This window comes from Rhea americana, unplaced genomic scaffold (assembly GCF_003343005.1).
Source record: "Rhea americana isolate MKP2758 unplaced genomic scaffold, rheAme1 scaffold_66, whole genome shotgun sequence".
Classification (NCBI taxonomy): domain Eukaryota; kingdom Metazoa; phylum Chordata; class Aves; order Rheiformes; family Rheidae; genus Rhea; species Rhea americana.
Genome location: NW_028186823.1, coordinates 906802 through 929337, shown reverse-complemented (window position 1 = coordinate 929337; position 22536 = coordinate 906802). Strand labels below are relative to the sequence as shown.

General features: G+C 44.2%; 1 protein-coding gene across 1 annotated transcript in view; it reads right to left on the bottom strand.

Annotated features, from left to right (window-relative positions):
- Positions 1-1082: 1082 nt before the first annotated feature.
- Positions 1083-22536, bottom strand: part of TMEM255B (transmembrane protein 255B) — an 80943-nt gene continuing 59489 nt past the window's right edge. The window contains exons 5-9 of the mRNA XM_085320801.1: positions 22032-22112; positions 17990-18075; positions 14548-14707; positions 6906-7049; positions 1083-1725 (exon numbers count right to left, since the gene is read on the bottom strand). Coding sequence (XP_085176927.1) covers positions 1558-1725; positions 6906-7049; positions 14548-14707; positions 17990-18075; positions 22032-22112 — 639 coding nt within the window. The 3' untranslated portion in view covers positions 1083-1557. The remainder of the gene's footprint in view (positions 1726-6905; positions 7050-14547; positions 14708-17989; positions 18076-22031; positions 22113-22536) is intronic.

Below are 22536 nucleotides of genomic sequence, written 5' to 3'. Positions count from 1 at the left end.
GCATATGTTTGCACATTACTAAGCATTTTGAATTGGTTAAATTAATATTTAAATCAAAAATATGATGAGTCCTCTCTGACTTTTGTTTCTCTTATCAGGTCCATGTAAGTCTCCTTGTTGATAACAGTGGCCTAAAACTTAGCATCCCAGAAAAATGTTCTTAATTGAACAAAGAGAGATTTTTATAATCTATATAAACTAACCTCATTTTTATGTGTATTAGTGAATCTGCTTTTTATAAATAGAGGTACAGCAGATGAATTAACAGAAATTTCTTGAAARGTGGAAAGTATTACATAAATGGACAATCATTCCAATCGTTGCTCTATTTTCAGCTGGTTTGATGGTGTCACTTCCTTTCAAAGGAAACTGTTAAGTAGGTTGCTTTTGTTTATATGTATTTTTTTATTTCATAATATGAAGCAGCTGTTTAAAAAGTTAATGACAAATATGTTCCTTTCCCTGTTTTGCTCTTTGGCCTTTGAAGAAATTTCTATAGCTCTATTGCTGTCTAGACTGTGAGATATATAGGACAAGCAGCTCCTCCTTCCTCCTGCCACAAAATATGGCAGCCCCATGCTAAGAGGGAAGCCTGCTAGTGTGATGCACAATGAGGCAACATTCCTGTAGKTGGTAATTTTGAAGGTGTTTGTGCTTAGCCTTGTCAAAGTATTTTTAACCCTCAATAATAGCAAAAAAAAAAAAAATTTTAAGTGAAAAAGAATTCCAAACACTCATCAGTTCTGTTTCAGTGGTCATAAAATTACTGGACCAGGTCCTGATCAGCTTAAATAAATAACTGGGGTCAGCATGCAGTGCTTTTGACTGGACAGGAATAAATTCCAACGCTAAAAAGTATAGATTAAATATCTGTTTGGAAATTGCAACTTTAGAACACTGATGTGACTCAGTAAAATTAACCTTGGTGTTTGGAACTTGAAAGAGGGAACTACTCAGTAGGCTACTTTTTCTCTGTTCTTCATTTTTCCTGTCTTTACACAGCCTTAGGTACAATACAAATCCACACAATAAATTTTATTGTAAAAGAGTTGCCACACTTTTTTATTATTATTATTGGTACAACACTTCCACTGAAAAATAAATAAATGCTACAAGGAAACAAACATCTGGTCTCTTCCTGTTCAGAGTAATTGACTCAGAGCTCCAAACTACCTACRCAGACAACACAGACTAAAACCCCTCTATATTGGCTTATGGAAAGAGAACGCATATGCAGAGTGTTTTCTTCCCTCTTCTCGTGAAGACAAGTCGCTCTGCAGTATATGGAGAAGGAAAAAACTCACTCATGTTAGCCAGAAAGCAATACTGCAGTTCACTGCAGGCAAACTGCGTGGTGACTGGTAACCCCCGCGGTGATGTGCCTGCCCTTACGCTTCCAGGATTCTGCTCAGCTCACGGCGAGGTACAGGTCAGAGCAGAGCGGCCTAACACACTCTGCGGTGGGATCCGTGGTCAGTCTAGTGCCTGCAGTGCACAGAGCTTCCAAAACTTAAAACCRAAAGGATCCTACCAACTACTTAAAATAAATCCTTTGTTCTATGGTGCATACGGTGGAGGCTTTTCTCCAGGCAAGAAGTAAGTTGGTGCATAGAGGGGTGGAGCATTGGGGGGAAGACCATAGCTGGAGCTGGACTGAGATGGAGGCTGAGTTTCTTCCGATAAAGAAATGTCAGTAGATGATGTTCCTGGAAAATTGCTGGCAGGCTGGATATAGACAAAGAAAAATAACTTCTTCAATAAAGAATTACCACCCCATTTGCAGCTCTGAGTTAAGTGTCTACCATGTACCTATTATATAATAAGCTTGATGATAGTTAAATTTCTCATGCGTTGCAGCACAGCACTCACTGGACTATTAAAGCATGTGCTTAAGTATAGCAGTTACAGTGTGTAGTGAAACAAGACAGATTACATCTGTAACCAAGTAATTTTTTAATAGGCATTGTGCATACAGCTAGGCAACAGAACAAAAGAGGAGTTGCTGTAGCAAAGGATGCTTTGACTTCCTCACTGACTCACTGTACCTGCCTGGCTGATTAGGTTACGTAGCTAGTTTCCAGCATCACTGTGAAGCTTAAATTATCTCAGAGTCACAGTACTTGCATAAATGCAAGGTCTCATTGCTGTGCCAAATGCAGACTCCACTTCAGAGAACGTTATATGTAGGCATATGTCCCCCTGCAAGTAAGTCTTTCACTTTGGCTGTCTCAGTTACAATGGGTTTGGCTGAAAGAGGCTGTCTTGGGTACTTACCATACCAAAAAAAAAAAAAAGAGCCCTCACCTAGAGTACCAGTACCAAGGCAGATACTTAGCCCTCTGGTTTCAGTTGCCTTGCTGCAGTGCTGGCTTCTCCATGGGGCTCTGAGTGAGTGGGGAGCAGCCTCGCAAGCCCCCCCCCCCCACACACACACACAGAAGAGACCGCTGGAGTCTGCACCGCAGGCTGGCTGACTGCAGGGCTGCTGCGTGGGAGTGGGGACATTGTGCCAGGAAGGGTGTTCATGCCCTTTAGCTCTCCTGGAGGCGTGCAGGTATGCTTACGGACCTGCTACACGGATCAGCTCTAAGAGCAGGGGCTGGAGCTTGGGGATTTTTCTTCTTTCAGCTGTTACTCCTCTACCCGCCCCACCTCTAACTGCAGCCACTATTTCCCTGGCATTGCTTCTGTAACGTGTTCTTCTTTGGCAGGAAGGACTGGCACCACTTTGACTGCTGGCATCACCAGCAGCTCCTGCACAGCTATTCATTTACCTGACTAGGTAACACTTCTGGGGACCACACAGACCTACGTGACTCAGCACTGCCAAGGCACAGGTGGCTCTTGGCCTACCTAGAAGCAAAAACATTACGCTTTTGAGATGTCCAAGGGTGCCCTGCCGGACCTCCATGAACAGGGACATGTGGCAGTCTGGTATAGACCTTGGGCCTTGTGTGGATGGCTTGGAAACATGAGGCCATCTCAGATACTCTGTCTTTAGGCAACTGAATTGCATTCCAGGATAGGGTTCAGCTTCAGATTTTGATGTCACAGGATCACAGAATCAGTAAGGTTGGAAGGGACCTCCGGAGATCATCTAGTCCAACCTCCAATAATACACATATGTAGGACAAAAAAAATACCCCCAAAGTGGTGGTTGTCAGCTCACCTTAAGTTTGGGCCAAAGGATGCTAACAGAGCAAAAAACRTATTTCTTAGAATATCTTAACAACCTGATACTTGAGTATTATGCAACATCAGCCAAGGTCCCAAACATCCGTATGTACACTAGGAAATGCCACTYCAAATTTTGAAAGGAGAACAGAYCACAAAGTTYGCAGAAAGAGTTGARSGGGTCCTSTGCAAGGGCTCAGCAGCACASGCATTTAAACTCACAGCACAGTGACATGTAGGAACTGAATCCCACCTGAAGTCAGTGGAAAGGCCTTGTGGGGTGCATATGTGTTGCTCACTACATAGCTCTTCTTTAGGCTGAGACTATCCATGTGTGAGAACTGCCTAGCTCTCTCTGCGGGCTTGAAGCGTAGAGCAGCTCTGGTGGAGACACCTACACTGCTGACACCTACAGCTCCATYCAGGTGCCTGTGTTTAAGTCCATTTAGGATGCTATCAGGTATCCTAGGCATCCACACAGATGTGACAAGGGCTGCAGGACCAGGGCCCACCCAGGGCAGCAGCAGGGTCCAGGTGTGACCCGATGTCATGTCACACAGCCCTAGATACCTAAATGTCAGCAGCATTTACAGTTAGCCAGCCTTTACGTCTAGACAGGAGAATGCCCGGCTGTAAAGTCTGCAGTTGCCTTAAGGATCAGGAACAGCTCAGCAGGGGTTGGTGAAGGCCTAAACTCTGCAGCTGTGCACTGCTTGGGGCAACTAGGTGGGTTATGACAGCCTCCAGCCCTGTGGATTCAGTCCACAGCTCTCAAGTGACAGAAGTGGATGTCATTTAAGGATCTGGCTGGTCCAAATCAGGCATGTTTCTTAGCTAAAACTACAAAAGGGTAAATCATGAAGGTTTTTTTCTACTTACATAACTATTCCATTATACTGATACAGTAATTATTTCTCTCCAAAATACAACATAATTAGCTCATGCAGGAAGGCTGGGCTTTGTTTGTTTGTGTGTTTTGGGTTTTTTTTGTTTTGTTTTGTTTTGTTTCCAGGAAAGTATTAAGAGCTTTCCCTTTTGGAACCCAGTGGTTCTTGCTAACCTCTCCTGGCTTAGAGACATCTGGTGATGTCTTCCTGACTGCTCTGAAGGGGAGGGAAGACAAATGAACACACTTCTTAGAAAAAGTAAAAAAATCTAGAAAAAGAACAGAGTTTACTTTGGAATGAAAAAGAATTTTAAGAAGAAAAGAATGTTGAATGTTAAGAATTTGAGGTGAAAATAATGATGTATTTCTCAGTGGATGCAGGACTAAATGGTTGCAATTGATCCTTACAATTATGATTACTTACATGTATCTCTTCAGCTTCATTCTTTATTTCCTCTGGTTTTATCCCCTTTTCTCTAYACTCTTGGCTATATACTAACTGAACTCTGCAGAACAGCACAGCTTTTCAGCTAAAAGTAAAGAAAAAAAGATCCCTGAGCAAGCCTTTTTCTCCTCTCAACCAGTGRTCTTCAAAAGTGCCTAGCCTGATTTATATTAATAAATAAGATGCACCAARGGCTGTTCTCTGGCCGTGAGGCCAGCTGGCGCAGCACATACCAGTTCCCTATGGGTGAACTCTTGCCACCAAGCCAGTGTGACTGTAGGTAAATGATCTACTGGGAGTGGTCCATCATCCCTGCCATCTTCTGACCTGGCTGCTGCTAGAAGACTGTTAGATGGTCTAGGCCAAACACATATCAGGCATGTGCTAACAGTCTCACAGTGTGGATGATCATGTCCCACTGCTTGAGCTCATCAGTTATTTACCCAGAATGGATATAATCCAGATTCAGATGTGGGTAGGTGGTCCACAGCTATTCCATGTTAAATGTGCAGTGTTTTCAATTAAAAAGCGTTACAAAATATGCAGTACCTGTTGGTCTAGCACTACACAGTCAAAGAGAAACAAGCCATTAGCTTTAATTAAATACTCTGCTTTAAAAAAATAGGAGAACTCCAATGATTGCTCTAGGGTTCCAGTGTATTTAGTTATTACAGCTCATCCCTAYGTTCTTCACTTCAATCTGTCTGCTTTTTGCTGCACCAGCCAAACAGAGTCATGGAGGTGACAGATGTCAKATGTGCCAGGCACAGCGCCTTGGCACGGCACAGGGACACTGTTGGCCTTCTAGCTGGGTGAGGGCGGGAAGAGAGTTCACTCAGGCCTGCAGAACATATGCATGCCAGCCCCTGGTGCAGAATCTAGACTGATTAGGTGCAGACACCTAAATATTGTGCAGGGAGAGAGCTGGGTGAACAAGGTTTCAGGGGACAGAGCAGGGCTTACTCTATGGTATGAGTTGGGGGTGGCAGTGGTGCTGGCCCTGCAGGTTAGAGCACTTGTCTGTGTTTGTGCTCTCGCTCAGTCCAAAGGGTTACAAACCCACCTGCCAGGAGACTGCCCTGCTGTCTGGCCAGGCTGGATGCAGGCGTGGCAAACTCTCTTTCTCTTGCCTGTTGCAGTGCATCACGGTGCAGAAACAAATGCAAAATGGCCAGGAAGATAAACCATATGAATAACCCTGATCTTGTAGATGAAGAGGTAGAGAACTTGAACACCGTCTTCCTCCTACATAGGCAAGCTCCTGCTCCTGGGGCTGCCCCTGTATTTTCTGTAATTAAAACTGAAAACATTCCTGGTTCACTCCCCTCCCAGAAAAGTACCCTGGCATAGATTGCAAAGTCTTAATATTTGGTGTGACCACCGTAACATAACTCCAATGAGACCGGTGGTGGGAATAGTGCTTTCTCCACTAGAGCTATTCCAGACCCTGTTGCGATAGGAACAGGAGACGAAGGTTTGACCCTCTCTGGCAAAGGAGGGTCGAGAGCCTTCTTGTCACCTACGTTCCCTCACCACCATGCTACTGGGGCGAAGAAAGCAAACACCATTCTCAGCACAACTCATGGCCCCTTCCAGTCCAGCTGGAGTCAGTGCAAGCTCAGAGTACAGCTTGCACTTTATCCTTCTGAAGGAAGCAAAGCAGAGTTGACTCAACTCATGCTCCATCCCTTCCTGCAAGGGAAGCGAAATGTAAATCTGGCAACTTTCCATCCTGCCTTTAGACCAGCCTCAACTGTAAGACTAATCAGACTCCGTCAACCACAGCAGATCAGGCCAAGGTCTAGCCAGCTCTGTACCTGTGTCTCAGCAGTAGTCAGTAATAGATGCCTGGGGGAAAACTAAAAGAAGGACTCTAGCTTCTGTCAAGCCCCTGTTGGTACTTGCAGTAGGCAGCCATTTGCAGCCAGACTGCAGGTAACACCTGAAGCACTGTTTTAAACAGCAACTGATGGACTAAGTCCCCAACCCCTCAATTATATTCTTCCACAACATCTTGTGGCATTTGAGTCTTCTTTGGTGTGTAAAAGCCCAACCTATTTCTGGCTTATCTTGCCATCTTGTAGCTTTAGTGGGGCTACCAAAATTTTATGCAATGAGAAATCTTTGGTGATATTCAGCCACAATCCCTTCCATATCACTCATGACTTCACAGACCTCTTATTTCCTCCTCTTTCTTGTCTTTCTTCTACCTGAAGAGTTCTGATCTGTTTACATCTCTCCATATAAAGACTAAGATGTGTAAACTTTTCTGCCAAGTTGTGAATGACCCTGCCTCTTTCCAAACTGCACAGGAGCGAAGATTTACCACTACAGGCTTCGTACTGAAGAGCAGCTCATAGTTTTCTGATGGAGGAAGAAGGGTGCCATTTTGTACTATACCTGAAGAGGTAATGGGTAGGATGGGTATGTAGAAATAGTTGCTGCAGAAGGACAAAATCCAGCGTACGTCAGGATCTGCTGGGCAGGATTGTACAGGATCTGAGGAGGAGGTGCAGTACTGAAAGCAATTTGGGACAGTGGTACCTGTTGAGCACAAAAGACAACAATATATCAGCACAGTGTAGAGGGAGCTGGAACAGAAACTGGTTCTAATACAAGTGACTTGACAGTTCAGTAACTCTCTATTTTCCAGCRTAATACCAATACTACAAAAATCAAGTAGCAGAAGGAATGAGAGAAGAGCATACCTGGACTGAACTTTTTGACAGAATTATAGAGCTATTTTAATATTCCCTTGGAAAATGTCTGCTGGTGTTTGCCTAGCATCAGTTACAGCAGCACTGGCAGGACTCCAGAACAGTGAGAGCCTGAAGAGCAGGGCATACAACTTTGACCTCCTTCCACTTGAACATCAAACACTCCAGTCCTTCACATTTTGTTGCAGTCTCTTTCCATTAGCAACTAGCTGATGCCCTTGTGTCTTTTCCTTTGCTTTCCTAGGCAGATCTACAAAGACCTTCTCCACATCCAGAGCACTTTCACATGCTCCCTCTCACATRTGAAGTTGATTTTCCTGCTGGCCCTCCATACGCTTATTTTATTCCTAYTGCATGAAATCAAGGAGGGATTCTCCTTTCCACCAAAATTTAATTGACTCCTTGATCATATCCTGTGGCTCTACTGGTATTTCCCTTAGCTGCAACATGAGGTGAAGTYTGCAGGAAGAAGTAACGGCTCCTATTAAAGCAAATGATAGGACTGGGGAAAAAGATAAACAGAATAAAAACTTGGATGTAGCAGGGGACTTGTGTTCCTAAAAGCCTGTGCTGTGTAACCATTTGCGAAGGACAGTGAAGCTGTGTGAAAGATTTTTCAGGGCCCTCTGCTTTGCAAATTGAGTGAATCACAGTGGTTTCTTTTCTCTCTTTTATTTTTATTAGCARAGTCCTGTATATGAGAGCATGGGATTTGCTTTTTCCTGAAATAATAAAACATGGTGGTTGTAAGAGAAATACTGAGAAGTGGCCAGGGCTTTTTTGACATTTCCCTTCCAATTTTTCAGGGGGACACATGAAYCACTGCACCCTTCAGAGATAGGATAAAAGCTGTGGTTGAGTAAGGGTGTATTAATTGTGTCCATACACAGAAAACGTATTCTAGGACACTGRTATGCCACATGAGGGTATCTGACAATCTAGGCCTGAGCTCTGCAGAGAAAACTGGCACCCCAGGAACTGGCACAGAGAAAGACCCTGAAAATAGAAACCTATTTCATGGTAGAAGGCAAGTCTCTCATCTTCAAGGTACCCTCCTCAAAACACTTCCAGTCTCCCTGCCCTGCTGAGTGGATACAACGGGGAGGAACAGAGAAAAACTTCCCTGTAGAGAGCAGTAGCAAGAAGCAGCTAATGCGATTGCCTCAGGTCCAGCAGCTATGCAGGCCAAACCRTGGCTCACCCTGATGAGGGTTGGATCAGCGTCCAGCACATGCCCCTCCTCAGAGAAGGCTCTGTCGCTATCAGATCYATCTGAGTACAGACATAAGCAAAGCAAGGAGCACTTTTTGCACAACGTGAAAGAGATGTCTGTTCGGAACCTGTCGTCACTGTTCTGCTGTGGCTCATCATAGCTGTCTGTGTCCCAACCCCAAGAATTTCTCTAAATTCTGTTAAATCCTCTGCACCACCAGCAGCCACATTCTCCAGCTGTTAAGGACAAACAGTGCAACAGCCCTGGCAGACAGGTTTGGGGAGTCACCCATCCGAAATCCACTGATCAAAGCACTTCATTATCAGGCCATCTGGTCTCACCAGGAGCTAGTAATGATTCGCAAGTATGATTTTAGGGTATTTAAGCTAGTTAGATGCTAATACCAAGTATTCTGTTAATGACCGCTATATTAAATTAGTCACATAAAACACAAGGGTAGGTAGAGACATTTTAAACAGGAGCAGGCACCCAAGTCAGAGTAGCAAGGAGCTATTAACTGGCCAGTCGAACAGTGGCAGCGCTATTTGGGCATCTGAAAGGACAAGTGATGGTGCTCRTTTCCAGAGCAGCCGCACATGACAGCGAGCAGGAAAAGCAGGGCAGTGCGTGTGGCCTCCCTTGCACCCAGCCACACGCCGCTGCTCCCTATGGGCTGCAGCTGTGCAGTGGCAGAACGAGACAGCTCAGCTTGCTGATCTCTCAGAGAACTGCCAAAACATGTATTTTTGTGCTAGGGTTATTTATAACATCAAGCTGCACCTTTAGTTACAGAAATGCCAAGACATAAATATGTGGAAAGTAGCTAAGTAGCTCGAGGTCTGTTTTGCTGGGGGTTTTCTGAGCAGGGCGAGGGAAGAAGGGGAGAGAAAAGGGAATGATATTTAATCTGTCTAGATTCCTTTCAGAAGTCCAGGACGGTGTCTGGAAAAAAAGCTGGCATACGTCACCGGGATCAGAGGTCTTTGAGATTAATGCAACCCCAAACACAGGTCAGGCAGATTCCTTGGCAAGGTGTGTCAGAAAAATATCAACAACTCAACACATAAATACTGGGGGCATGGAAGAGGCCTTCTGCATTCACTCTTAGTACTAGCAAGTTCTTCATTCATTCCTTAACTTTGTCTTGCAAAAGAAATGACCACAGTGTGTCACCATTTTGGATGCTGTAAATACACACTTCTGTTTGCATTATATATTGACCTGCTGTTTGCTAAAGATGTTTTTAAGGTAACTATCTCACCAGGGTTCTGTAGCCCAGCACATGATAGATCTGAAAACAAGGTCCTGCCATACCCTAAGAACAGCTCTAGCTCCCCTTGCGCCCAGCAGATGGGTGCAAGCCCCACAGATGACACAGGGGACACTGACAYCTCAGGGCGAGGACAGGACAAGGTGATTCCCACTGAGCCAGCAAGCAGGGCTCCGTGGCACGCAGCAAAACCGGGGGGAGCAGGCCAGGGACCGGAGGGGATTTGTCACAAGAAAGAAAACCCACAGGCACCAAAACAACACTATTATTTTTTTTCTGGCCAGGAAATGTGATGGGTTTAGAGGCAACTGCACTGTATTTTGCAAATGTTTTCCTCTGTAACATGTTTTGGCAGCCAGAATTCCCCAGAGAGAAACATGATGTTTTTTCTTTGACTAGTCAGCCTAGCCCTGTCTTTTCTGGAAGGCAACCTTAGAGCAATGCCCTGAGACATTTCAGTGGGCTTTACAGCTCTCCRTGGAAAATACCAACAGGCATTTCTGTGGGTAGATAACATCCTGAAAGAGAGAAAATTGTTCTCTCACACATTTCTAATGCTTTTCTTATCTCAGTCCCATGCCACTTTCTCCCTCTCTTCTCTTCGATATTTTCTTGGCCTCCCGCTTCTCCCAAGAGTTACGCCTTTTGTAATGAAGGAAAACAGCAGATCAGTAAGCCAGTTATGACAGGTAATGCAAAAGGACCCTGAAAAAGCACAGGCCAGAGCAAGAAACAGTCTTTTCATTTTGGATTGCTTCTTTAGTAGCACTCTCACAAACAGAGCACAGTTCCTGCGCTGAGGTAATTGACACAAACTCATCTTTCCTCTTAAGCTARTGAGGGCTTTTTTTCCACTCCTGTCACAGAGGAGACCTTAAACAGCTTATTCAGATTGGGTTTTTAGTTGGAGCCTCCACAGACTTGCTCCAGAACAGCACCTGGGGAGAAGCCTTTTCCCTGCGTGGCTTTTTGCTGCCTGGTTGCAGGGCTCAGAGCTCAAACCAGGGACTGCCTTCTGGCGCGGGGAACGTGCCAGGTCATGGAAACGCCAGGTCTCCCAGGAACGTCTCTGCAGCTTGGCGCCTGCCACAGGCAGCGCAACGATATCCCCCAGCAGCGCCGAGATTTGCTCAAGTTGGAGCTCACCCTGCATCAGCCCAAATCCCAGTTAAGCCGCGGTTTATTTGAGACATTACGTGGATTTCAAGTTGGCTCTCTGCTTGGACCCCACCAGTCCACATCTCAGGGAGGCGCTGGCAACTCCTGTAGCAGCCCTTAGCAGAAGCAGCCGCAGCCCAGGTACCCCTGCAAGGCGTGGGGGGAGCACTGAGAAAGCTTCTTCGGACCTGCCTTAGAGGCTGAAGGTGATAGTGCCAAGGCAGGACACTGCTTTAAATTAAACCTTTGCTTTCCTTTTTTCTTATCTAATTAAAGCTTGGCCCCTATTCTAGGGGACCCACACCTCAGGGACACAGAATAAACAACATTTTGATCACCTTAAAGCTGGAGAAGAACAAATAAAGGCAGAAGGGAGGGAAAAAAACATATCAGCACCAGAAAGCTTCACAGTCTGGTTAAAGACTTGTGGATGACAGCTGTCCTCCCCTCCTCTTGTTGCTGCTCTTCCCTGCTTTTCCCATTGTAGCTGTTTCTGTTCCCCTTCTGCTATTAGTCATCTCAGAGGGAGGTTATGAATTAAGCTGGGAAAGCTGCTTCCAATCCCTCCTGTCAAACAGCMACAGCTGTTCATTACTAGCTGACTGCAGCTTGCTATCCACTCCTTGCATCAGGTCTCTTGCAGTTAGGCATAAAGGATCAGTTAGCTGCACATTTTTTTACAGGTGGGGACTAAGTGCGGTTGTTCGCCTTGTGCTGGAGAAAGGCAAGTTTCCAGCAGATGCTTTGCAACTCTTAACAAAGGTAAATTTCAGATAATTTACATGGCTGTGATCTAACATGTCATTTTTAAGAGCCCTGACACATGCTGTAGATAGCCTGGACTCATTTGCTACAGCAAACACACATGATTGATTGCATATAAGAAAGGGAATATGTATTACATAGGAAGGCATGAGGTTCAACAAGGGCAAGTGCAGAGTCCTGCACCTAGGGAAAAATAACCCTAGGCACCAGTACAAGCTGGGGGCTGACCTGCCGGAGAGCAGCTCCGCAGAGAAGGACCTGRGASTGYTGGTRGATGACAACTTGACTATGAGCCAGGAATGTGCCCCTTTGGCCAGGAAGGCCAATGGTCTCCTGGGGTGCATTAGGAGGAGTGTTGCCAGCAGGTCGAGGGAGGTGATCTTGCCCTTCTACCCCAGCCCTGGGGAGGCCTCATCTCGAGTGCTGTGTCCAGGTCTGGGCTCCCCAGAACAAGAGGGACGTGGAGCTACTGGAGAGAGTCCAGCGTAGGGCTACGAAGATGATCAGAGGGCTGGAGCACCTGCCCTGTGAGGAACGGCTGCGAGAGCTGGGCCTCTTCAGCCTGGGGAAGAGAAGACCGAGGGGGGATCTTATCAACGTGTACAAGTTCCTTTAAGGGAGGGTGTCAAGGGGACAGGGACAAACTCTTTTCAGTTGTCCCGTGTGACAGGACAAGAGGCAATGGGCACAAACTGAAGCACAGGAAGTTCCGCCAGAGCGTGAGGGGGAATTTCTTCCCCGTGAGAGTGACGGAGCACTGGCACAGGTTGCCCAGAGAGGTTGTGGAGTCTCCTTCTCTGGAGATCTTCAAGGCCCGCCTGGATGCAACCGTGTCTAACATGCTCTAGGTGACCCTGCTGAGCAGGGAGGTTGGACTAGATGATCTCCACAGGTCCCTTCCAACCTTACTGATTCTATGATTCTAAGGCCAATGTCCCTTCCCAGCACACTTCCAGGCCTTTTGCTGTCAGCTGCTGCACACTCCTTTCTTTTTCAGTAAGCCTCTGTAAGCTCCCAGGTAAGCTGTCATCCAAAGGACACTGGGTGAAGCGCTCCCAGATCCCACCACTGATCAGACCAATCATTTGTATCCACAGAACTGAGGAGGTTTTTTAAATATCTGGCACCATGCAAAATCATAACAAAAGCCACCAAGCCAAGGCGACCAGATGAGCACTGTGCTCTTGCCTTGTTAGCTGCAGGTTTGTGGGTTAGCTATTCCTGGCCCCAAGGCCAGGCAGCTGGGCTGCCACAGAGGCTTTGCTGCAGCCAGTGCCCAGGCAGGCTGTCCTCTGCCAGATCYTCTGCCAGAAGCACAACAGAACCCACAACCACCTGAGGAAGCTTCCTGAGGTTTGCCATCTGGGAGCAAGGCTGCAGGTAGCCTGCAACATTACCCTGTCCTATCCCTTTCCTCTTAATCTTCGYCAGCATCCATGTATCAAAGAAGGGAAGGAGTTGGCCTACAGATGGGGAAGCACAGCTATTAACTAGTGCAAAGCGATGAAAGGGGAGCAAACACAATGCSCAGCCCAAGGAGATTCAATTGCTACTGCTCCTGAGCTCCTAGTTGACTCATACTGTATATGATATAGCTGCAGAACATCCCAGATAGATGTTCTTCCTGTGCCTTGGTCAGCTCTTGGGGTGTAATTTTTCCAGGGCTGCCTCAATTTCTCCTGACACCTGAGGACTGATAGAGGGGCCAATACCAGGAATTAATGCAACAGCACAGATCAGTAACTTGCTGCTGCTACAGGAAGATATTTCCCCCTTGAGCATTAAGCCTTTCTGTCACTTTTGGCAGGTGATGCTCCAGAAATGTAGGAAAGGTGTGAAATGGACACTACTCTCTGCTTGGAGGAGAAGGAGCCAACAGTATAGTCAGAGAAGGACCTGGATGCCCTCCAGTTCTGACAGAGTCCTTGGCTTACTGACTCCAGCTCTGAGTAGCACCATGGTATGTTCTCCCCAGTGCAAATTACACCTGAGGCTCTTCCTTTMTATTCCTTACTTCATCCCGCTCCTTTTCCTGTCACTTTTCTTTGTACTTAGTTTTATCTCCTCTTGAATATTCACCAAAACAGTCTTGGCACTAATGAGGCATTTCTCCCTTCTGCTCAGGCATTTCACCCCTGTCCCCACACCTCTGCCCATTTAGGTTGGAAGTTCTTCAGGTCATCTGAAGAAGGCACATCTGCTGTGTGCCCAGTAAAATGAGAGCYGCTTGGTTGATCTGTAGGCATTGCTGTAGTAAGCATGACTAATGACAGCAATAATCCAGGAACAGGTACTTCACCCTTTTTACATGTCAGAAAATCTAGGCATATTTACAAAATCACACAAGTCCCTGCCTACAGTCTCCTCTGAATGCAGCAGTGCCTGTCAGCACAAAATAATGGCATGGCATAGGAAGCAGTGAAGACTGGTGTTTCTTAGTGAAACAACAGAGAAGATTAATGAGATCTGAATGCAGTTGTTTAAACAAAAACTTAACTGGTACATCAGAGTTAATCCCCATTCCTGGGGAAAGAACTATATAAGCTTCAATCATCACAGTTAGGACTTGAGTGTTACATGTTATCTCTATACTACTATCTATATACTCCACCTCTGTGCTAGCCCACATGTTCACTGCTGAATTAAAAAAAAAAAGATACTACGAAGTAAATCACTAGCATGAGTTCATATGGACATCTGTTTTTTCCCATCCATTCATGTGTTGACCAGACCTGACCTACTTAGCTGTGAGCAGCTGGCAGTGGATCAGCCTAAAGCTGTGACTCCAGACTCGCAGATCATGCAAGAAATACGTTTAAAGAGCTTCCTTTGCACACTTATGCTCCCTTTGCTTTTGACCCATTTGATAAAAACAGTAAGCACAGATGTCATCAGAAAAGGCAAAACTGTGAGCCTTACCATGTCTTTAAACGCCCCTAGAATGGCTGCTGTAATAATCCCCAGAAACAACCCAATAATGTTCAGGACTGTGGAGGACCACAGCAGCCTGTACAGGTGAACCACGTCTTGACAGCTGCTCACTCCGAGAAATTCATAGTAGCTGGAGGACTGTTCTGAACTGAAAGGGAATGAAAACATCATTACTGTGGGAATGATTTTGCATATAATATAGAGCACCAGAGGACCTGAATGCCTCCTGCTTACTGCAAAGAATATGACCCATACTCCCACTCACAGGTGCAAATAYTGCTCAAATGAAGCAGAGAAAGTCACTGTAGACAAAAACTGGCTCAGCCAACACCAGTGTTACTCCCAGCAATAGGGCCAACAGTTTGGCTGATCAGTGTTGGCGCCAGCGGGGATTCTYGTCTTTTGCTAAGGCTCTCCAAACACAGACATAGTCCTAATAAATGGACGCTGCCCTTGCTGTTGTATGCACTAGAGAGCAGCTACCAGCAGAAACATGCTTAACACAGCTTTGTTCATGGCTCACCTGGAAATCTCCTGCCATCTCTAATGATGGGGAAGGCAAGCAGCTTAAGCATTAATGCTACCAAAGGAAAGGAGATTTTGCCAGCTGGCTATGTTTGTTTACGGTGTCTGYCTGTGGTTTGAAATTAACAGATGCCACCGAGTACAGTATTAATAGACAGCATAATGATGTGCCTTTAAACTATGGATTGTSCTATCCAGAAATCTTTGTTTATCTTTCTGCACTGGTTATTGTAAATAATGCAATGGATATGGTAAATCAGGCATGCTGTGAAGTCTCACTGAAACTAAGAAACACCCTACTACAGAATTTGAAAACACTCCTTCCTGCACTTCTTCCCAGTATCTTCATTAATGCTGGTCCATTACTGAGCTCCTTTAAGCAGTTATTTAAGACAGAAAGATTTTTTTACACACCAACTCTGTTTCAGTAATTGTTAGGAAATTGCCATCAGATTACGTTGGAAGGCAGAGTGAATATTTTGTGAAATGTTCTTCTGTTCCCCTCTCCCTAGCACATGGGACAGTAGCGGAGATGGTGGGTAGGGAAAGCTSTTCAGGGAAAGGCAGCATGGAGAAACTCACAATGCTTCTGAGAAGAACCAAGCCAAAACCAATAATTTCTGGAAATGTCAATTCATTTGCTTTGGGACATGGTCCTGGCACTGTGGTTTAGCTACTGCTGGATTCACTTGGGCTGTATCATATGAGCTCAGATGTTGCTTGACTAAATAAACTCGTAGCTTCAGCTGCCATCAGGTTGATGAATTCTGACTTCTAAAGARGATCCTGACTGCACACGAGTCTGTTGTATGGCTGAGTCACTTCACATGACTGTGCCCCCTCCTCCTTCTCTTTGGCCACCCTAAGTACTGAAATTGCCAAGTCTGTAGGACAGAAAGACTGCTTCTTTACTTTGAATTTGTCCATGCCAATCCCAGGCTCTTCACTGTGGATTCCTGACACTGGTAGAATGCACATATTTAATTATATCACTAAATACTGTCACAGCAATGATCAATCCCAGACATTTCAGACGAAATGCCTGTCTTAGGAAGCTAGCACTGGGTCATGGARAGGGATTTTCTTCCTAATCTCGTTACTACCATATGCTTTAAGCAATGRAGTTTCATTCACTTTTTTTGATAACTCTGGATACTTTCTTACTTTTAAGAATCTTAYAATTTTCTCTATTGAGCTGAGCTGTTCAATTCACTGTTAACTTCCAGCTGTTAATTGTGTACTGTGGGAGAAAGCATTCTCAAAGTAAGTGTACTGCCTTGCAATTAAGACGCCCTCTCATTTGTCTGTCATAGAAAAGGTACCAATGTGTGGGTGTTTACCATTCCCATGCCATTTATTTTGTATACCTCCATCATGTCCAGATGTAACACATCTTACACAAGCAAAAGACTAACATTCATAAGGGATTTTAATCCATTTCATATATCTGCACTGACTTTGTGTCTGTGTGCATGAGAAATACATGTGCATGGATGTCTTCCCTCTAGTCCCGAAGTTCACTTTATTTCTCTAGTATAAAGAGGATCTAGGCAAGATCTACTCTTTTACRCAGAAGCCACATGTATTTACCTCACTGTGCCAGCCTCATTCTCCTAAACCTAAACCATTATGTCTGGCAGCACACTATCCAAAGCTTACAAAGGTCTAGATCATTCAAGGATGGTGACATGACAGAAGAAGGAGAAAACAAAACAAAAACACCCAGAAGAGGTAGGAAGGAAAAAAAGAAGGGAAAAGAGGGAAAGAAGAGGGAGTGTGAGTGAACTGTAGAGAGTTATGGAGGTTGCATGGCAAGACGAAAGTTAGGTGTGCAGAGAGCAAGCTGGGCAGAAGCTCTGCTCTGGGAAATTCTCCTCAGCTTCTTATATGTGCCAAGACATGATGCTGCTTGCAGTTGAATTCTGTATGTGCCAGCTGTGCAGTGTCAGATCTGTGAGTTTGTTTTATCTGTATTCCACATTATAAACCCTTGAGCTTGGCTGTGATGTGCTTTTCCTAATGACCCTTTTATTCCTGTTAAATTGCTGCATGGCAATCCTGTGTTAACCTTTCAGCTGACCTTCAAAAGCATATCCAGACAATTCCTCCCTTCTTATCCTCCCTCATCCCATGCTTTGTAATGATGAAGTCAAGTGGAAAGCTTCAGGAGACATTCACAAGGCCCTCTGTATCTATCATATGGCAATTTAGTAAAATTCTTTGCAGACAGAAGCTGACACTAACAGGAGTTCTGCATTTGTCTACAACGTAATCTCTACTCATGGTCACCTGTGTTCCTATTTATTTTGTTTCCCACTGTTTGGTAGAAAAAAAWTGGATTAATTAAATCTCACGGGAAAATTGCATTGCATAAACAACAGCAAATCTTGATCGGGCTAAGACTGAGTGATTGATTTTAGTCACATAGCAAAGAGCTTATGGGCATGTTTTTTTTAAAAAAAGAAACTGAAATAATGACAATGCTAACACGTAACCTCTGAGCTCTTCTCCATTATCTCAGGACTCCATCCACAGTGGAACTGGTTTGCTCAGCAACCTTAGAGGAGAAATGAGCAGGGTCTGGGGAAGGCATCCACATGCTATGCAGAACTGAGATATAACAACCTATTGTGTAGCTGAGTGCAGGAATAAATGGTGCCAGGACCTACTGCCTTCCCGGACCAGCACTGGTGGCAAGTCAGCAAGCAAATCAGCTGGCTTTGCAATGGTCATATAGTCAGTGGCTGAAAGGCTCCTTGCTCTCCCACGAAGCACCCACCAGTGCATGGGCAAGTAGCCTGTTGTGTGGTACTTCTGGCCTAAAGGCAAAAAGCTCCATCATTTAGAAGGAGGGACAAACAACCAAGAATTTCTCAGAGAACATTAACTGCACACAGGTACTTACTTCTCACAGTTATATAGGTCACAGCAGTAGCAAGTGTTACTCTTTACTTTCAGCTGGCACTTACTGTTTAAGGTATAACACGTCACCTGCCAAAAAAGAAGAGACTGACAATTATACTCAGTGTTTCAGTGCAATTTCCAAGTCACTCTACTCATCCAAACTAAGCAGCTGCTACAGTGGCAGGTTTTATTTACTGTCGTGCAGAAAGGATCCTGAGAGTCTAAAAACCACAACTGCTGGGCGTAAGGACCTTGCTGGCATTTCCAGGAATTTCATCTGGGGCAGCAGCCCTGGAGATTTGAGGCACCTGGCTATGAACCCTGCAGCCACAAGAGCTTAGCTGCAGCCAGAGCTGTCAGGGTTTTCAAACCCTTTGCTGCTTTGCTCGGTACTACTCTGCTAAGATTCAGAGCCTGTAGTTGTATGATGGGGATCCTGATGGCTGTGATGCAGGCAACTTGAGTCTTATGAGATACACCATGGCAAGCCACCAAAGTGGATAACCACACCACTCCATAACAGAGGGGAAATGGGCAAGAATGCCGGCTTCTCTGAACCGCTTCCCAGCACAAGGGAGCTCTTTCCTTTTGGAAACACTCTCCTGTAGAAGCAAATAATCAACAACAACAACAATCCCCAAGCCCACAAACAAAACTATTCAGAAAAGATCCAAGTACTCCAATAAATAAGTACCTTTTATAACAGGCTCTCAAATATAAAACTGAAAAGGTTATTTGTGTGAGCAGAATCCCAGGGCTTGGACAGATGTTAGAACAATAAATGTAGGCAYATGCAAGCCACTCTCTATCCAGACAAGAAATCATTTTAATGACYCTTAAAGTGTGGTGAGCATATATTTTTTCTATCTATTACAGCAGGCTAACTGAAATACTTTGTATGAAAGTCTTTCTTCTGAGATCTTTAGCTTACTGAGTTTGAAATCCTCCAGAACTGTCAGGTTTTCAAAGCTAGCAGGACAGGAAACACATTCTTTGTGTACTTTTTTATTCTGATAGGAAAAAAATGCTGTAACCACTGAGAAATATTCTGTTTGCAAAATGAAAATAAAATGCTTTGTTGAATAGAAAATTCCTCATAGTGAAAGAGTAGACACAGCATGCCTACTTTTGAAAACCTTCCATCAAATAGTCTTTCTCATTGCTGCTTAGCCACGAATGTTCTAGTCTGTGAGACAGACTCCACAGAAGATGCTAAAGTATGTTTCTCAGCTCATGATTTCTGGGTCTGTGCATCCTTCTGTCTGAAAACTGCCACTTGTCAATGATTCTGTACTCCTCATGTGTTTGTTCCGAATGGAAAGGAGAGCCTTATACACACACACTCAACACCAGACAATGTTCATCTCACTGCTGATCTCACACTTGCCATACTTGTTGCTTTAGTGGGATTTGCTTGAGCAGTGGAAGTTAAAAGGGTGTTAGAAGTTAAAATGTTGGCTCTGGATTGCTTTATTGCCCAGAAAGGCTGTAGACTAGTTTCTAATACAAATCAGCTATTCGACTCCAAAATGGAAATTAAGTTGTAAAAGGAGGGACTCATTCTAAGTTGCAATCCAGAAACGAAGTTCTCAGTTTGATACAGACGCGTCCCACCTGTCACAAGAATATCTYGTCCTGAGATACAATATCATTTTGTTAACCTTGTTCTGTTGTGTTTGAACTCACTGGGATTTCACACAGAAGGGCTTTCTGACCTGAAATCAGCTGTGATCTTCCTCAGCCTGAGCTGCAATTTACTGTAGAAGCACGTAACTGTCAGTGAAAGCATCAGCTTAATCAAGGTCTAGCTTGGAAGTGACTGAAACCTCACAGGTGGCTACTTCTCAAAGCAAATTGAAAACTGACCCTGGAGCCAATTCGTCTATTATCAAGAGCATTTTGTTGGAAAGCCCTAGGACTTTTGTACAGAGTAGATCTTAAGACTGTGGTTTTACTCCCCTGCATGTGATCAGCCTGGCCTGGGATTCACATATCTCAGAGACCCCTCTCTTCTTCTGCTACACGTGCATGGCTGGGATCAGGCTGCTTCGTAAGATGGAGCGGACTGCTAAAAGGGCAGTTCTTCATGATACACCGGCTTYGGGGCACGCTTCTGATTTGAAACAAAAATAGTTTTCTGCCTTCCAACTGGCAATAAGGCCAGTTTGTTTGACTCTTTTTACTATAGAAAGCAAAAAAGAAGAGGGAGATCAGCAAGATCTGAAATATATTTTTAACAGATTCTAGGCTACAAAGCWGTAAAATATTGGCCAAGAGAGTTAGTGTATTTGTTTATTTTTATCACTATATTATTAAAGCATGCAAACAGGAAGACATCAAGACACTCCTTTTTAGAAGATGAGTGAATAAATCAAAATAAACAAATATCTGTCTGGTGTGACTAAGGGTGATGGAAATAGGCCATCTGTGGGTATTCTGCATATCACATCCTATTTTTATATTTCAGTGACCAGATATTTAGCTTTTTCATGTTCTGGTTSTTTGTGCCTTTCTATCCCCTTAGCACCAATTGTTTTGATATTCTCACCTCATAGTAATTGCAAGAAAATCAAAATCCTTTTGCTTTGAGCAAGGGAAGAACTGAAGCCAGCAAACTCCAYGAGGTGGAGACCACTCACAAGCTAGCGATGGCAATCGAAAGGAAACGCACACTTAGTAAACAGCCTGCCTTCCTGGTTACGTGTTCACCTGGAGTGCAGAGCACGTCTGCTGGTCACTACCTGGCTAACTTCTAAAAGAGAGAGCCAAGCTCAAATGTCATGGATCATTAACTCTGAATTAGCSTATGCTGACTCTAGATCCAGAAAAATATGGACAAGCGGACAAGAATGTTATTACAAAGTAAATACTTTAAAAGGATACACTTTTCTTTTTTTTTTTTTTTTTTTTTTTTTTTTTTTTTTTCCTTTTTTTTTTTTTTTTTCCAGACTAGAGTGAAGAGTTAAGGCTGGCCCAACTTTAAACATTCCCAGAGCTAGGGAAAACCTGTGTGGCCAGAATCACGTGGCTGGGGCTTACCTGCAGGGAGGTGTAGTCAGTGTGACCTCAGCAAAGAGATAGTGCTACATACTAGAAATCAGAAGCATTTCTTAGACCATATCTGTGTCTGAGTGTGCATGCACACTTCAGAAAAGGATGGAATAAAGCTTACAGGAAAGGGTGTTTTTACAGGTCACAGGTTTGTTTGGATAGGTCTTTAAGCGAGGAGGTCAATGAAATATTTTTGTCATGCTTTTTTGTGGAATCAACAACAGGGTACCCTAACAGCAAGATTTAAGCAGTATTAGCTGTTTAAGCTGATGAAATACTTAGCTAAGCTGTCTAAAATTATTAACAGCAACATTCCCCATACACTTTTTCACAGCTATGGGAGGAATAGTGGTGAAGGACATCTGGCTTCTTTTAAGTTATACCACTGCTTGTCTGTTTTCAATCCTTCTCTGCTTGATTTCCTTCTCACTTCCACCAATTTACCATAATAAAGAAATGAAAAATAGGAAAAGAAACTAAATATGGACTTCTCAGGAGGCTAGCCATTTGGGCATGGATACTTTTCCGACCATGTTAATGTCATCGAGATAATAAAAAAGCTGAATACAGACCACTGACATTCTTGGCATATGCTCAGTAAATACAGAGGAGATTTGAATTCTTCTGGGGAATGCAGATGGATTCATTTAGATCTTTTCTATACCACTTGAAGTCAAGAAAAACCTTCTTAGATAAAGATGCTAACGTGACAAATACATTCCAGATAGCTACTATACAATCCAGGTAGGATAGGAATCATTCAGTCCCAGTGTAAATCCCCTGCATATAAACAGTGAAGCTGACTCAAAACTTCATTGGGTTTAATGTTTTGCAGTGATGGGAGGCTTGAGCACAGGAGGAATCACTTGTGGAAGAAAAAACATTTGGTTTCTATCAGTGCCCTACACACACAGATGTCCTCTCAAACACTTGTCCCTCTGCCCCTGCTCCCCAAATCACAGCAGAAATGMACATGTGATGATGTTACTTACTTCTGTCTGGTAGGCATCATACAGGAATCCTATTCCACTTGAATAAAACTGGCATCTTTTGTTATACAAAGGTCTGGGTTCCTACAAAGAGAAAAAATAGTCAAAAAACGCTCAGTCTGTAAGAAGTGTGAAGTCGTCATGTCCCATGTCCCCATGCTTACACCTCTGTGGAGCTGGAGCCRAAGTAGATGGTTGGATAAGCAGTTCACAAACTCGCATGCTGACTTTTTCAAGAATGGATCTCCTCAGAATTACATTTACCTCTCTCATTTTGCCAACAATCCATGTGAGTATATTAATTTTTCTTTGCCCTAGTTATCTCATTTGAGAGGACACTACCTGTACCCTTTTAATAACTTCCTTCCCCAGTGCTGAATAGTGCTGCTTTATGAGAAYGGTCCAGTCACTCTCTTTCCTGGTACAGTTCCTTATCTAACGCAAAGAATTGCTTTGCTATTCACCTTGAAGATATAGGAGTTCTTTTTTAAAGGATTTCAGCAGTGTC